This window comes from Embiotoca jacksoni, unplaced genomic scaffold, assembly GCF_022577435.1.
Source record: "Embiotoca jacksoni isolate LCO1_2020_lvr unplaced genomic scaffold, fEmbJac1.0.p SCAF_10, whole genome shotgun sequence".
NCBI lineage: Eukaryota > Metazoa > Chordata > Actinopteri > Embiotocidae > Embiotoca > Embiotoca jacksoni.
Genome location: NW_027185230.1, coordinates 18,511,302 through 18,527,396, shown reverse-complemented (window position 1 = coordinate 18,527,396; position 16,095 = coordinate 18,511,302). Strand labels below are relative to the sequence as shown.

Sequence of the window (16,095 nt, the reverse complement as noted above, 5' to 3'; positions counted from 1 at the left end):
GTGTGTGTGTGTGTGTGTGTGTGTGTGTGTGTGTGTGTGTGTGTGTGTGTGTGTGTGTGTGTGTGTGTGTGTGTGTGTGTGTGTGACACTTTCTGTTTTGTAATTTTATCCCACAGGACCTCCCGATGTGGAGCAAGCTTGTGAGCCAAGTGTGCGCACCTGGAGCCCCAACGCAGGGATCGAGCAAGGCGTTGTCGGCCTGTCGGAGTGCCCTCTCCAGGGCTGCATGCTTCAGCTAGAGTTCCCCTACCCACTGGTCCCCGACTCCTTGACCGTGTGGGTCACCTTCTTTAGTCCCGAGGAAACAGCACTGCCCGCTATCCATAACATCTTGCTCCTGACTGTCAGCGGGAACAACATTTCACTCGGCCCCAGTAATGTTTTCTGTGACACCGCACTGACTCTGAAGCTGGATATAGAGGAGGAGGTGTACGGGGTACAGTTTTATACCATGGAGCAACACCTGGAGATTGACGCCACTCTCTTGGCCTCCAAGCCGGACTGCTCACTTTGTAGGCGTTGCCAACCACTACGCTACCGCCTGTTGCGCCAGCCAGCCTTCACTCATGCACCACATGGTCTGATGCTGAGTGAACCCACCCGGCGGTACACAGACAGGTGAGTCACCTGGTAGGTGGATATTTCTGTATGCGTGCACAAGCTTCTACATCAGTCATGAGTGACCGAGTGTTTCAGCACCATGCATAAAACTCTGCTCCCCTTGACGTTCCTGTGTTGAGAAATCACTAAATAGGATATAAAATATATCTTTGGTCTGTTTTAAGGTTTTAAAAAGACCAGCCATTGTTCCCAGTAAAGGATGAACTATACATTGGAACAATTGTTTTTACAGACAGTGTTTTCTGTTAGAAGTTGAGAATTGCTGAGCGGTTACCATTTAGCTTCCTGCTTTAGTGTGATGTAATTAGGGATTGTTAGACATGCCAGTAAAAGGTGTTTATTTATCTGAGGAGACTATCCACAAAAATATTTTCTTGTAATACCAGATATCCTTTTCAATACCCCCAGGACGGCTAGCAAGCCACCACTGCTTCTGTAGTTTCCAATCTGTTGCCCAACATTTGTTTCCTAAGTCACAGGTCAGTTGTTGCCCACATTTGTTTTTTCCTATGTTCCACAAAGCAAGGGCAGATAGATGGCTTGTTGAAGGTATTATCTGCACACTGTGGTGAGAGTTTAGTGCTTTGCTTTCATGGAATGTGCTGACTTTAAAAAAATTGTGCTATACATGGCACCGCTGCGTGTTATGCCATCTCACTATCGTGCTTACAGCGTGGTTCACATGAGAAGGAAAGTGCTTGATAAGAGGCAAAAGGGTGAGTATGCATGTTATGCACGATGGAGCGATGACATCTAAGTTCCATGAAGTGTCCGTACACAACTGCCTGGTTGAATGGCAGCATCTGTGGAAGGCTGCCTGCTGCAGGGATGTATTTATTTGGAGGTTTTGGCGCACTTCAGTGATTATTGATGTACTGTAGGTAGTTTTACTGCTGTGGTGTATTTCACTAGCTGTGGTTGCATTCCAGTGGCAGTGGTCAGTGGCAAAGGCTGTCTATTTTCTGTTGTGAGAGCATGTGGGATCTTGTCTCTGTTAGATGGTCAGAGAAGCTCTGTTGCAAGTAAGTATGTGTGTTCTAGCCATCGGAATCTGAAGCTCATCCAACTGAAGAATCAGTGTACCGACAAAAAAAAAAAAAAATCTAGCTTATGATAGTGATGCAGGCACGTTGTGTGTATGAGTGTATTACTATGCTCTCGGGTCTGTTTGCAGATTATGTCACCACTGAAACCAATTAAGTGAAATACAAACAGTTTCTGCTGCACGGTGCTGCTCAGCCATTCCTTAACAAATAACTCTAAGAAAAAGAAAAGTCCAGCAGGTAAGACATTTGTTGTTCTGTGGTGTGAGTTTGATGAGCCGTTACACCCTCCGGCTAAACAACAAACGTAGCCTTTGACATGGTGATGAGTAAAGTTCACCCAGATGTTTTTGCATGCCACAAATCCAATGTAAAGTTTCTCCGTTTGATCGCCTGGATCCAGCTGCTGAAATACTTTTGTTGACCGCCACTGAAAGTTACTTCTTTTTGTCGTCCGTTTCCATTGGGTTGGGTGGGGGAGGGTAGTGGTGGTGGTGGTGGTGGTGGTGGTGGTGTGTGTGTGTGTGTGTGTGTGTGTGTGTGTGTGTGTTGGGGGATTGGGGGGCATGATTGACCTTCTGCTGTCAAGCCAGTGGCCTTCATCTGAGCTGGGGCAAACCGAGTAAGAGGAACGGCTGACATCTTGGCTCCTCTGGCTCCATCCATGGGTGGTGGTTTGTTTGGAATGGCTAACGGCCGGGAGGTCATGGTGACAGAGTAAATTATGGTGGAGAGTAAGACGGGTAAAGAGGAGATGCAGGGTGGGAGGTTGGACCAGTTGGGGGTAAATCATTGCAAGGCTTTGGGGGAGGGGGTGGCAGGTGGGTGGCAATAGGTGATGAAGGAGAACATTAGGGGTCAAGAAAGTATGACGAGTGAGGGTAGGAGACCTCCCAGCCAAAAGAGGCATGGGACAGCTCCCCCAGCATCACTACTACCACACACCCCTCTGTAATCGGACTCCATCCTGGTCCTGCACAACTTCCACCATATAGGCACCATCTGTCCCTTTAGGAACTCTGCTGACAAGTCTGCTGCTGCTTGAGAACTCAGTTTACTTTATATCTCCTCTTCAGAAGAATACTGTGTATATGATTTGCTTGATGAATTTTTGTGTTTCACACTTTCTGGCTAAAAGGGAACATAACTCCAGCGCGCCATCAGTTGTCATCGGGAGTGCTCAGAAATGGTTTTGCTGAATGGTTGAACAGAAGTCTAAGTCCCTCTCTCCTCACACTATACCGTGTCCTAAAAACCTGTAACTTTCTATCTAACATTCACAAGCACTTCACACAAAGATTTGAGAAAGTAAACAAGGTTGAAATGTCTCTGTCAAGATTTCTCTTTTCATCGCTCACCCGACGACATTTCGATCATTTTCTGTCTGTACGAACGAGTGCACCACGTGGATGTCTTCCAGGAGAGACTGAAAATGCGTGACCACTTGCAAGGTCAATAATGACAAGAATACAGTGTATATTTCAATTGGCACTGTAACTACTAGTGTCAGTTTTCATTCCTTCTCAACACTCATTGATTTTACTTCTCAACAATGTCTTCTTTTCAAATCAGGTTGACGAGCCTCAGTGTAGAAAAGGAGACAAACATATTGTTTACATTTATGGGCACAAACTGGATTTATTCCAAAGAAACTGGGTATCAGAAGTGTATTTGCAAGTTTCTTGGTGTGTTAATATGTTTAAAAAAAATAGTTGAATTCTTTGGACAGAGGCTGCAGTGCTGAATATTGCAGCCTCCTTTTTTTTTTGTAAAGATAAAACTGTTCTCATTAGCTACAATTTAGAAAGTCTTATCAGGAGTACAGGGAAGTGTTTTGGATGACCTGGATCCAAGCCGAGATTCAGGGTTTGGATTAAGAAAGTACTGTCATGGGATATTTCTCAGTCCATCTTTGGTTTAGTTCAATTGATGACGTGTCAACATCACAAAAATGCAGCTGTTTTTGCAAAATGAAACTGCAGACTCTGGTAACACAGAGGCCTTCTTTAAGGCATGCATTTGCCCATGTCTCTTTCAAAGTATCTCTTACAGCTCTAAACATATAGCATTAGTTTGTTAGACATACTGTAGGTGTAAAATGAATAGCAGTAAAACCTCAAATGCGTGTCAGCTGCCAAACAGACAAAAGAAGTACTGCTTTGTTTGTTGATCTTTCAAGCTCAATCTAAGTTTTTTTTTTTTCTCTCTCAACTTACTTATATTTATCTGTTTTTCTCATCTGGGATCTTTCAGCCAAGAACAACAAAGAGCTACAGAATGGAAACACATCCATATGCATGCTCACACATAAGCCGAGTGCACACATCAGTGAAGGCAGGAACACACACAGATGAACACAGACACACTAATGCTCCTCTTGCACTCGGTAGCAGGCGCATACATTTGCACATGCTTCTATGTGTAATCACCTGGTGCTATCAAAATACCTTTGAAGGCATATTACAGGGCCTTGTGTCTGACTTTAAGGGGCGAGCCGAGATAAAACCTCTATTCCTCTTTGAGACGAATGTCTGGATAAACAAAGAAACACCCATGATGAAATGTTATCACGTGACACCTTGACAGTGACAGGCGGTCCTTTGTAGTTTGAGTTGTGTGTCAAATCAGTTACATATAATATGTAATAATAAATAATATAATATAAAATACAGATGAAAGTGGAGTTTTATGAATTCTGGATGGGTGCTGGAAATGATATGCGTATCGCTGTATATCATCCATCGTACCACATCAAAGGGGACCTAAAGTTGATCCTGGTCATTAATTCTTTCACAAATGTACTGTACTGTATCAATACATGTTCTTACATAGTTACCCACTCATCAAATTCTTTGGGATTGAGAATTCATGGGCGGGTGATACATCTGGACCACTTCTTCTGTTTCAATCTTCCCTGCTGCAAATAACATGACCAGTAGCAGTGAGGTCAGGGGAAATCAAGCATGCACCGAATTGGGAACAGGTTGAAAGCCACATTTAAACCGTTGTTATCATTGTCATCCCACCATGAGGTGCAGACCTATTGACCCCTTCAGAACCAGAGCTGCATGATAACGGCCAGGGAACGTACTGAACATTCAGTCCAGAATAAGTTTTAGAAACAATTGTGGAACAAGTTGTAGATATGAAATTTGGGTGTCTGCATATTTCAAATTTACTCCACAGTCTGTTTAGAATTACTTTGTTTTACAATGATTTGACCTTTTTAAACTGTGACAAACTAAAAGAACATCTTAATTTGTTAAGAAGCAGTCTGATCTTTGTGGTCTTCTTGTATTCATTACAGAGTTTCTGTGCTTGTTCTGTGACCGAGGTGCGAGATATAAAACAAGCCGTGCTGTCATTTTATCTTGGACCACAGAGTGGTCACAAAGTGTGACAGGGCAGAGGCCTTATTACCAAGCAGGTAGCAGGCATCCCAGTTTTTGGTGTTTTGTAGTTTGAGGATGGTACCGAAGCTTCTGCTGCTGCATTCACCTTCACTTCCTCCCAAACACTTTTTGTCTTACTGTGACAGTGGACCAACATCACACCACTACAAGACATTGCTTGTCAGAAAAATGTAAACATGCATTCAATGCTGACATTTTTCTGGTGTCTTTGGTCTCCAATTCTCCAGTAACTGGCTACTTATTCAAAGCTATTGGGATAGCCCTATTGTGGCTATAATTGTGAAATACCTGTTAAAGATTTGACTAAATCTCAATGTAATCAGGGAGAGCTAACCTCATGTTTCCTGCCCTACATATACAACTTCTCTAGAACCCAAAGTGATGAAAAATCATCACTTATTTTCCTGATCTGTCTTTTAAAAGATTTGATTTCAGTTTGCTGCTGTCTATGTTCCCTTACTTCCTACTCACTCAGATCTAGATACTTAACTTTTTCTTTTTGCTTGTTCTTGCATGTCCATGTCTCCCATTGTGGCCTGATCAAGCAGCACTGTTACTTTTCTGTGCTTTCAGTACGCCTGAATATCTGCTTTTCCACAGAAGGGAAATGTGTGAGCTTCCTTTCAAAGCAGGATCTGTTTTGCTCTTTTTTCCATCTATTCTGTGTGTTTGCTCTCAGAGATAAAAGTCTCCCACTGCTTGACTTTTTCAGGGGCTAAACTAATTCAATTAGAGGGGGCATGTTTGAGTGTCGCCTCAAGTTGCACCAGCATGAGCCAACATTGCAGAACAGGACATACTGTTGTATAGATGAGAGTCTGTCAGGTCAAACATTCTGTGTTGATAATAATACAGCCAACATAAATATCTCATCTTAGGCATGAATTTGGCTGTTGGGAAATTCTTTTTTTTTTTAAATTTTTCTTGATCTTCAGGTCAGTCAGTTTTTATATTTCAGACAGAACAGCTAACTTGAACTTGGTCTGTCTGTTGGGAATGTTATGAACAAACTTGAGCACATTAAGAAATAAAGATGAAGGGGAAAAAACAAAAGCCGTGGACCATCGTCAGACATGTCATGAAGACGACACTTTCTCCTCGCGTGAAACCAAAAAAGCAGAGCACATATGCAAGAAAACACAGAAACATGCACACTGTAGGGTTTTACCCATATTATGCAGGGTGTTCACGTGTGGAAGATATTTGCATATAGGTATGCAGTATACCTGCTCAGGTACTCTTATTCAATAGTTGACTAATCAGAAATGTGCTCAACAAACGGTTGTGGTTTTCAAGAACTTCCTTGGTTTGATTACTAACTTTTGACCTTGGGTTGAAACTTTGTGATAGTTGGCTTGAGTGTTTGCTCCTTGTGCTGCATTGCATTCACACGGGGGATTATATGGCAGCATTAGATATCGTGGTTTATGCCTGTCTACCTCGCTTTCAGTTTGAAGGCCATAGCTGGAAACTCTGGCGGTTGCACGTCAATCTTCAGACAACAGTCAATGCAGATGGTTATATAATTCACAAGAATACACAAACAATAAAACAGAAGAAATTGATATTGCACAATTTATAAGAAAGAGCTTGAATCAAAATCAAACACACGGTGTGTTTCCTCCACTTCCAAAGACCTCACATTGACTACCATCCACCCTTAATCTAGAGCTACCCTATAACTTAAACCAAGTCTTCACCTTTTATTGATTGATGTTATGGGGACATGCTTTTTTGTCCCCAATAGGAAGTAAAGATCCCACAATGTGACTGTGAAAACAGATTTATGACTCCACAACATGAGTAATTCAAGTACACACACGGGACCAAAAACTCTGAAAGCCAAAAAAGAGAACCATGAACGAGAAACCATAACCATAAGCGACAAATCAAAACTAGAAATGAGAAACCAAAACTATAAGCAAAGGAAAAAAAAAGTGTCAAAATGGAAAAAAAAAACTGAACAATACAGTTGCAAATGAGAGTGCTTATGTGAAGTCCCTTTATCAGTTTTTTTGTTTGTTTTCCTTGTTTGCCTTTACATGTTCTCTGACGCTCGTTCTGAGTTCCATTTCCTGTTAAGACACCTGATAACATGAAACTAAAACTAATTCCTTAAAACAAGCAAAGCTTGCCTGAGCTCCACGAATCTATTTTTCGTGGCCAATAGACTTTTTCACAGCAGACATTTTGACTTGTCACTGTCAGGAAAGCACAGGTGTGTTAAGGATGGCTGAGTTCGCCATGACACTGGAACAACAAGCAGGAACTCCCCTAAGTGGAAAGCAGCCATCATTAATACACCTGTGCGTTTCCTACAACGTCGAGTCAAAATGTCTGCCCTGAAAAAGGTCAAAGCAGAAGACATGAAATCTCTCATTCAGAACCAGTATTTAAAACAAGGCCAGAGTCCAACCTGATTATAATCAAAGTAATATGTAAAGGCAAACAGAAATCAGAAAGAAAAAGTAAGTCTTCGACATCAAACTAGGATAATTCACGTCATGAAAGCACCCTCGCTTGCACTTTTGTTGTTTCCTGTTTTTTTTTCATGGAGTTTTGTTGCTTTGCTTATGGTTTTGGTTTCTCACTTATAGTTTTGATTTTTTTTTTTTTGTTTATGGTTTTGATTTTCTCATTTATGTTTTTTTTCCTTTCAGACTTTTTTTTCAGACTTCCTTATCATGGTGACTCAAGAAACCATCATGGCGACTTTACACCGGCAAAGTGAGTAGTACCCCAATATTTCTCCTCTGCGCTGTGTATTCATCACAACGGTTCCTTGAATCACTTTGATAAGGGAAACAAAACGAACACAGCGGGCAAAGACTGCCGTGTCAGCGGGTGAGCAGATAGGTAGATGTGTGGAAGTGTGTACTGAGGCAGATGCTTTTATTTGTGTTGGCTAGTGGTATAAGATACTAAAAGAAAACACACACACATACACACTCACCAGCCAACAGAGCAGCAGTCCTCCCAACCCGTCCTCCACAGGCCTGGTCTGAATCTCTTCCTCGGTGTACCATCTTTTACTTACTTGCTCCTTTCTTCATGTTTGACATTCCTTCAAGGACTTTAAATTCTCCACCTCAAACATGAACTTACCGTGTTTTTTGTCGCTCTCTGCGTAGGGACGTGGTGCCGCATGTCGTGTACACCTACAAGGTCCAAACCATCTCCAGCCGGAGTGAGAGTGAGCCCTCTCCACCTCTGGTGCACGAACTCGGGGCACCCTACTGTGGGGATGGACGCATCCAGAGGTAACCAGGCACCTCCATACAAGTCATCAAAATATACGTAGATATATAAAACAAATGGTGTTTTATTTGGTATTTATTGGTTTGTCAGTGTGTGTGTGTGTGTGTGTGTGTGCTTTCTAAGTACTTCCTCCTGCTGTCTCAGTTCCAAAGGAGAGGACTGTGATGATATGAACTCTATGAATGGAGATGGCTGTTCCAGTCAGTGCAAGAAGGAGACCCTCTTCAACTGTGTTGGTAAGTCAAGAGGACAAAAGGATTTGTTTAAAGTTATATTAGAAATGTTTGCATTTGCAGGTTAATTGCTTTTAATTGCTTTGAAGGAAATACTGGAAATAGATGAGAGTTCGTTTATTGTCGGTGCACCTTTGAGCACTGAACTACTCTACTGCCATCAGAGGAAAGATTTTTGTTGTATTACATAACAGTAGCTGTGAATGAATACCACTCTATGATACATCGCAAGGCATTTCTTGTGTAGAAACACAATTAATTCAGGGTTTTTCATTTTAAATGATTTCCTGTTAAAAATATCAATTGAAAAATATTTTCTTTTCTGCTGATTTGTGCACAATTTCTTTAGTATTGACTTCTAACCATGTTTTACTGGCCTAAAAGTGACCTATACATGCAATATTTACCAAATTTAAGACATGACCAACAGTTTCATAGTGAACATAGTGATGTTATTGTCTGTTCAGATTTCACTCACTCTGGTTTTTACATTAGGTCACAAGAAAGAGCGGCTGCAGAATTTTCAATGAGAATCACTTTGTGAATGAACACATTTGACATCTGGGCATACATCATCTGGGCATACATCATCTGGGTGTACTTCAAGTACTTCATGCTTTTCCCGAAGGAATAGAATACCAGAAGATACCATGATCACATTGACCTCTTGTTAAAAGGAAGGAAAAAAAAAAAAGGATCTGGAAATCATTATTTTTAAAAGGCTGAGTGTAATCTTATTTTACATAGTTGAGTGAGTGGCATATCCTACTGTACGCTGTTTTATTTTATGCACAGATGAATGATTTCCTGTCCTGTCTCCTGCTGGCTGACAATCAGTTTCCCCCGCTTTTGTGAATGTGTGTGTTTGTGCATGTACAGTACATGCATGCACGGACACACATGTGTGAGTCTCTGAGAAGTGGCCACTTAATCCCTGTCAGATTGCTGGATGACTGCATTGGCTGTGCTGTTTTTCCACCAACTGCAGTGTGCATGTTTGTGTGTGTGTGTGTGTGTGTATGTGTGTGTGTGTGTGTGTGTGTCTGACACTGTCTGACATAGCTGAATTTCTGCACAGAAATCTGACACTATAATGATGGGACCTTCTGTCCATCTGTCTGTATGTGCGAGCGAGTTCCTGCTTGTCAGCGTGTTGGATGGAGAATCGACACTAAGTACACAACAGGTTCGGGGTGTTACAATCTGGATGAGCTTTAATAAGCTGTTCACACACGATTGAGCTGATTTATATCTGCAACTGATGAAATTCACAAGTTCTTTTCACATGACCCCACCTGGAGTTACAATCAGTGACTATAGCTCAATAGGGCTCCAAGCCATAATAAACACAGGTGCAGATGAAGCATAAAGTTGAAGCAATCTGCCTTTCTTAAGGAATATTCACATATTTCCACTACCACGAAAGTGATTCACTCTTCCCCTCTTTGGCATGTTGTCAAATATAGTTCAGGATGCTGTTTTGAAAAAAACATAACAAAAATCAGACTTGTCAGTTTCTACATGTCTTTTCTGTCTCTATGTTTGTTCATCTCACCCCTCTCTCACTTCCTCTCTTCTCTTTATGCTCATGCACTCAATCACCTTCCCACTTTTCCATCATCTGTCTATTCTGCCCTTGTCCAAATTCAAAAACACCGTCTCATCACTTCACCTCTTTTTCAGCTCACATTATCCCCGCACCTCTCACGAGCCGCTGTTTGAACTTCCTCTCGTCTCTCCCGTCTCACTCTTCCCTTCTTCCTCGCCTCTGTTCCTGCCGAGTGAGTGGCGGGAGCCTCTTCGATATGCCCCCCTCGGTAGCCCCTCGTTTTACCATCGCCAGAGCACAGAACCGACTTGAGCTTTTGGCCGTGCTGGGGATGGCTGGAATTTCGAGGAGGAGGCCCCGGCCAACTTGGCACAGAATGCCGCCTTTCCCCCTAACTGGAACCCCACCGGCTGACGCTGCTTTAGCTGAGAGCTGAGACCAATGAGGCCCAGGCAACCTCCCTGCTCTGCTCCCCTCTCCTCCAGTCCACAAGCTTTCAGTTCCAGACCTTAACTCAGGGTGGGATGTCTGGAAAAAATACTGCTGTATCTTTCTTTACCCCTTGACTTTGTCTGCCCCCCTCACACACACACACACACACACACACACACACACACACACACACACACACACACGCACACACACACACACACACACACACACACACACGCCCCCCCCCCCCCCTTCCTCTCTGTGTTTGTCTGTCCTGCACTCATTTTTATCTCTTTCATTCTTCCTTCCTGTTTCTTTTTTCCTCCTGGCCTCAACATATTCTCTCATCTTCATTTATATATCCTGACACCCACAAGAATTTGCCCTCCTGCTTTCACCTTACCTTCCTCCCCTGTTTTCATCTGCTTGCTCCTCTCCCTCCTCAAAATAAGAGAAATAAGGTTAAAAATGTTTTCTCAAAGATAAAGTATTACAAAAAAAAGAAAGAAATGGAAGAATGGGAGTGAGAAGCAAAGGTTGGAGTTTGTGAAAACTGGATGGCTTAGTACAAACAAGGACATGCTAGACAAAATTGAAATGCAGGGAAATATGACCATTTACTTTTTATTTCTTTTCTTAAAAAGTCACTCATACTATACATTACTCATTTGACGTTCCATCTTTTCCTGTTCTCTTCTCGTTTGCAGAGGAGCCAAGCATGTGCTACTACTATGATGGCGATGGGGTGTGCGAGGACTTTGAGCGGGAGACGAGCGTGAGAGACTGCGGCCTCTACACCCCCAGTGGTTTCCTGGACCAGTGGGCTTCCACTGTCGAAGTTTCCCATGAAGAAAAGCCCTACTGCTCTGGTGAGGTGGCTGCTGGATATCCTGCTGTTACTAAGGTAAGACCACACATAGTTCGCCCTATCGACACGTTACAGTTGCCAAAGACACAATTTATCACATCAGAGGTAAACAAGCATTTGATATCCTCCATATCTCTACAAGAAATCAAATGTCTTATAAAATAACCATCAGCTATATTCCTGCCTTACATTCAATTGTCTGTCACTCTTTAATGACTTTGAAATGTTGCTTTCTCAGCAAAATTATTTTAAAGACTGATGATGTGAAAGTTTTTGAGGCACATGCAAAACCAGATAGGTAAGATTGGGACCTTGGATTAGATGTCTCCCAGCGTGGGTGCAGAAGTTTGCTGCTCTCATTAAAGTAATGCTTATTGAAGACAGCAGAAGAAGCCATTGATTCCACCAAAGCCCAGTGGATGCATCGATCTATTACTGTTGCAACACAGAAAGGGGCTGAGTCCCCAAAACAGTAGGGTGAGACATGCATACACACACACACACACACACACACACACACACACACACACACACACACACACACACACACACACACACACATACACACACACGACCCTAAACCTTAAAACAAGTCTTCACACTAAAATTCAATGACTTACATTATGTGGACTGCTTTTCATCTCCAAAAGGGAGGTGGGTCAGCACGATGTGACTGTCTATGCAGATGTTTGTCCCCACAACATGAGTAATACAAATACACACACACACACACACACACACACACACACACACACACACACACACACACACACACACACACACACACACACACACAAAGCCTCGGACACATAGAAGTGCATTAGCCTCAATCCTATTTAATCCCCTCTCCCTAATATGGATGGTGAAAGATAAGACATGTTGTTGACGTGTACTATTGCTTTTAAAGCCCTATTCATCGTTTCAATTCATTATTGTTCAGTTTCTTGCCGGCTTTCAATGTATTTTTTTTGTTCAAACCAGATAAATCAAACATTCTGCAGGTTCTTGCGTTGGTTGGTTAGCATTGGTGGCATCAATATATTGTTTACGCTCATGAATTTTTGAACCTTCCAGAGGAGAGGCTTTGTGTTGAACACATCTACATCGTTAGTGCTCTTTCTTCTGAGGAGCATGTGAAATTGGAAGTGTGTGTTGCTTGTAGAGCTTCTTTTTTTTTTCTTTTTTTCCCACCGCTGATGATGCATTTTATAAAGCCAATGAACAAGTTGTTCTTCAACAGCTGTGGTCAGGTGCCTTGCTAAGACACGGGAAGAACAATTAACTGAAACCATTCAGTGCATTTTATATTTATATGGCACCATTTGTTTTTCTGCACAAAAGGGAGAGTGTACCAACCAACAACACTGCAGATGTTTCATTTTCTGTGGGGAATCAGACACCACTGGAACATGTCCATATAACCAAAGGAAAGGATTTCTGCCGTGAAGGACACATTGTTCATACAAAAAGCGCTTTTACTGTGGAGAACACACTGTTCCCCAAGGGTCATATGTGATGAGATCACCTCATTACAAGGTCACTGAAACACAAGTGCCTATGCATGTGTGGAAAATATGCAAACACAGGTTAGAAAAACACAACGGTCTTGTCGTATCTCTCTCTGTCTCTCCCTTACATTCTCGGACACTCTGTCATCTGTCCAGTAAATTGTGAGCTGAAAAGCTTGTAAGTACACTGTTACATCAGAATTTTTTTTTTTTTTGTCCTCAATTGGTGTAACCACTAACATTTATGTTTCCACTCCATTACCATGCACTACAGTGGCATCAAATGCCATCTCTTCAACCCCAAATTAACTTTGATTATGTGTGTCCTTGCAGTTTTGAGCACAAAAAAAAAAAAAAAAAAGCACGCAGACGGTTGGGACAACATGATTTTACAGACTTTTTTTTTGCACATGGTAGTTACTGGGAAAACAAAGATATTATAACATGGCCTCAAAACACTTAGTTGAGATCCTCTTCCAGCCTATTCTTCTAAGCAGTTGTGCAATTGCATTAATGTGGCAATGATGACTGAGACCAGGCAGTAGGTTTGTTTTAGTTCATGGATACAGTTTAAATGATTAAATGACACTACAGAGGCTGATAAGTAGCAAAACAATTCTTTTTATGATGTTACCTATCTTCGAGGAACTTTCAGTAATGCATTGCTGTTTGGTATTTGAATTGCTGTTTTCACTGACAATTACTCTTGATGCCAAGCAGGAATCTGTCACTGAATGCCCACTGAGTCATTTGTCAGGCATCTGGATCTCATTCCCTATCTAGAGTTGTTGTCTTCTCAGTTTGAGGATGTGTTTGCAATTTTCCTGGGTGACTTTGAATATCTGTTGGTGGAAAGGGATGTGAAAGGCCTTTAGGCATTTGACGGGATAACACTGAAGAAATTCCAAGTAGCCTCTGAGCAGCATGGTTACCTGTCATGGTATACTTTTGATGTACAAACTTGGTTGAGATTTTGATGCACTTTTTCTGAGCAATGTCTGTAAAAAACCAAGTAGCTGTGCTGATACAGAGTCATGTATGGCCCCCGCGTGGAGTTAGAAAGCTGTTGGGGTCGCAGGGGTCGTAGAGATGACGTCATCAATATTAAAGTTGTGAGGTTTGAGATGATGACTTCTGCCAGGGTGCAAGGCGTAATTATGAACTCAACTCGTGAGGTCATTTTGTTGTAGCTTGTACACACATGGCTGAAATTATTGACACCGTTCCCCTTAAAAACAACAGAATGCCAACAATTTTCTCTGGAATAAGTTGAAAGTGACAATTTATTTGCCTTCCTGCATTCTCTATTCCACATTTAATACAACTGACATGTTGCTTTTGATTTCCGATGTACATTGCTTTAAATACTACAACAAATAAAAATGGACTGCACAGAAATATTGGGATGCTTTATCGAATATTTCCTGCACTTCTTGGTTAGTTTGGTTCACTCTTCTTGAACTTCTCCAGCTCTCTCAGGTTTGATAGGAACCTTCTCCCAACTGTAAGTTTCCCCTTCGTTCCATGAACGTTCGATAGCTTAAGATCAGGACTTATAACAGGCCACTTCAGCACAGATGCAGGCAAACAACCCCATAGCAACGTAGCCTACTCCATGTTTCATAGTGGGGATTTTTTATTTTTCTTTGAAAGCTTTATTTTTTTTTTTTAAGCGAACATAGAGCCGATGTGACTTAACAAAGAGCTGTAATTTTGTTTTATCTGTCTAAAGGACATTTCCATTGAACCATTGTGATTTGTCTTTAAGTATTTAAGCAAACTGCTGTCTGGCATTTGTATTCTCTTTACAAAGAGTGCAATTTCCCTGGGTTTTCTTTCTCTGAGCCCACTTTCACTCAAATAGTGATATATGGTGCGATGAGACACTGCGGTATCATGATCCTGGAGGTCAGCTTGTACCTGCTTTGTTTTCTTCTGTTCTTTTTCCACCAGTTAAACTATCCCTCAATTTTCTTTGATGCAGCTCCATGCAGGGTAATTGGCTTTGGTCCCAAAGGCCTTAAACATTTTAATAATATTAGCAACTGTGGTCAAACAGGAACATGGAGCTACACAGGGCTGGTCTTACAGTCTTTCATGCTTGGCTGTTTTCCTCCTCATGTCCTCAGATAACTCGTTGCTTTTATTCCTGTTTTGCACTCCAACATTGGACAAGAAAAGTAAAAAAAGTAAGAAAGAAAAGTAAAGCCAGGGATCTTTTGTCTTATCTGAGTCTGCCACAGCACTGTAAACAGTCACGTCATGATATGGCTGCATGTTAAAAGAGAGTCCCAGCAGATCTGAGGTCAACAGACCATCAGAATTTTTTCATAATGTGCACTGTATAATGCATACAATAATTTATGAATAAAAGTACCACAATGCGTGTTTCCAAAAGTTAAAAAAGTAAGAAAAAATAAATAAATCCAGATTTACCTCCAAAAATGTACTCAAGAGTGAAAAGAAAGTGGCATTAAAACCACTCCAACAAGTACAAATTACTGAAAAAAGTTATTGAAGTACCTGTAATAGAGTAAATGTAATTTGTTACAACTCTCCTCCGGTTGGACACTTTTTTTTTTTTTTAATTTTCTACTTGAAGTCAATGATGTATAAATGTGACATGTTGTTCAGTTTCTTTTCTCAAGGAACTGTTGAGAGCATTGAGTGACCGTGCATAAATAAGATTAAGAGTCCCCTGCCAGTACCTAAGCTGTTGCTGGACTGGCTCTTGGGTTAAATAGCATTCACAATGTGGTTACAACTCAATTATTCTCTCTTTGTCACTCACCCAATCTTTTGTGTACTAAACTTCAGTGAAGTTACAAGGACCATGATACTAAATGAGGACAGCAAGATTCTTATGCCTGACAGGATCAATAATAGAGACATTTCTTGTTGGGAACTTGGCACACGGAAACATTTTGATCTGACTCAACCACACTCCAAAGAAAATGTCATTACCACGACACAAAGCCAAAATAACAGTAAAGTTCTCTGCTGGAGTTAGTGTCTGGTTAACCACTAGCATTCATCCCACAATATGTACCATCATTGCCTTCCTAGTGCTTGTTTGTGTATTGGTGTGTGTGTTTATGTGTGTGTGGGAGATGAATAAACATAAAGAGGGAATAAAGGGCCAGGAAGAGGCTATAAGTTAAAAAAGGAGC

At 41.5% G+C, this 16,095-nt stretch overlaps 1 protein-coding gene across 2 annotated transcripts in view; it reads left to right on the top strand.

Moving 5' to 3' along the window:
• The window catches only part of pappaa (pregnancy-associated plasma protein A, pappalysin 1a), an 82,060-nt gene that overhangs the window by 22,179 nt on the left and 43,786 nt on the right, over positions 1–16,095 (top strand). For both annotated transcript variants that reach the window (XM_069171532.1, XM_069171524.1), the window contains exons 7-10: positions 117–618; positions 8,209–8,337; positions 8,480–8,571; positions 11,257–11,453. In XM_069171532.1, the coding sequence (XP_069027633.1) occupies positions 117–618; positions 8,209–8,337; positions 8,480–8,571; positions 11,257–11,453 (920 nt within the window). The remainder of the gene's footprint in view (positions 1–116; positions 619–8,208; positions 8,338–8,479; positions 8,572–11,256; positions 11,454–16,095) is intronic.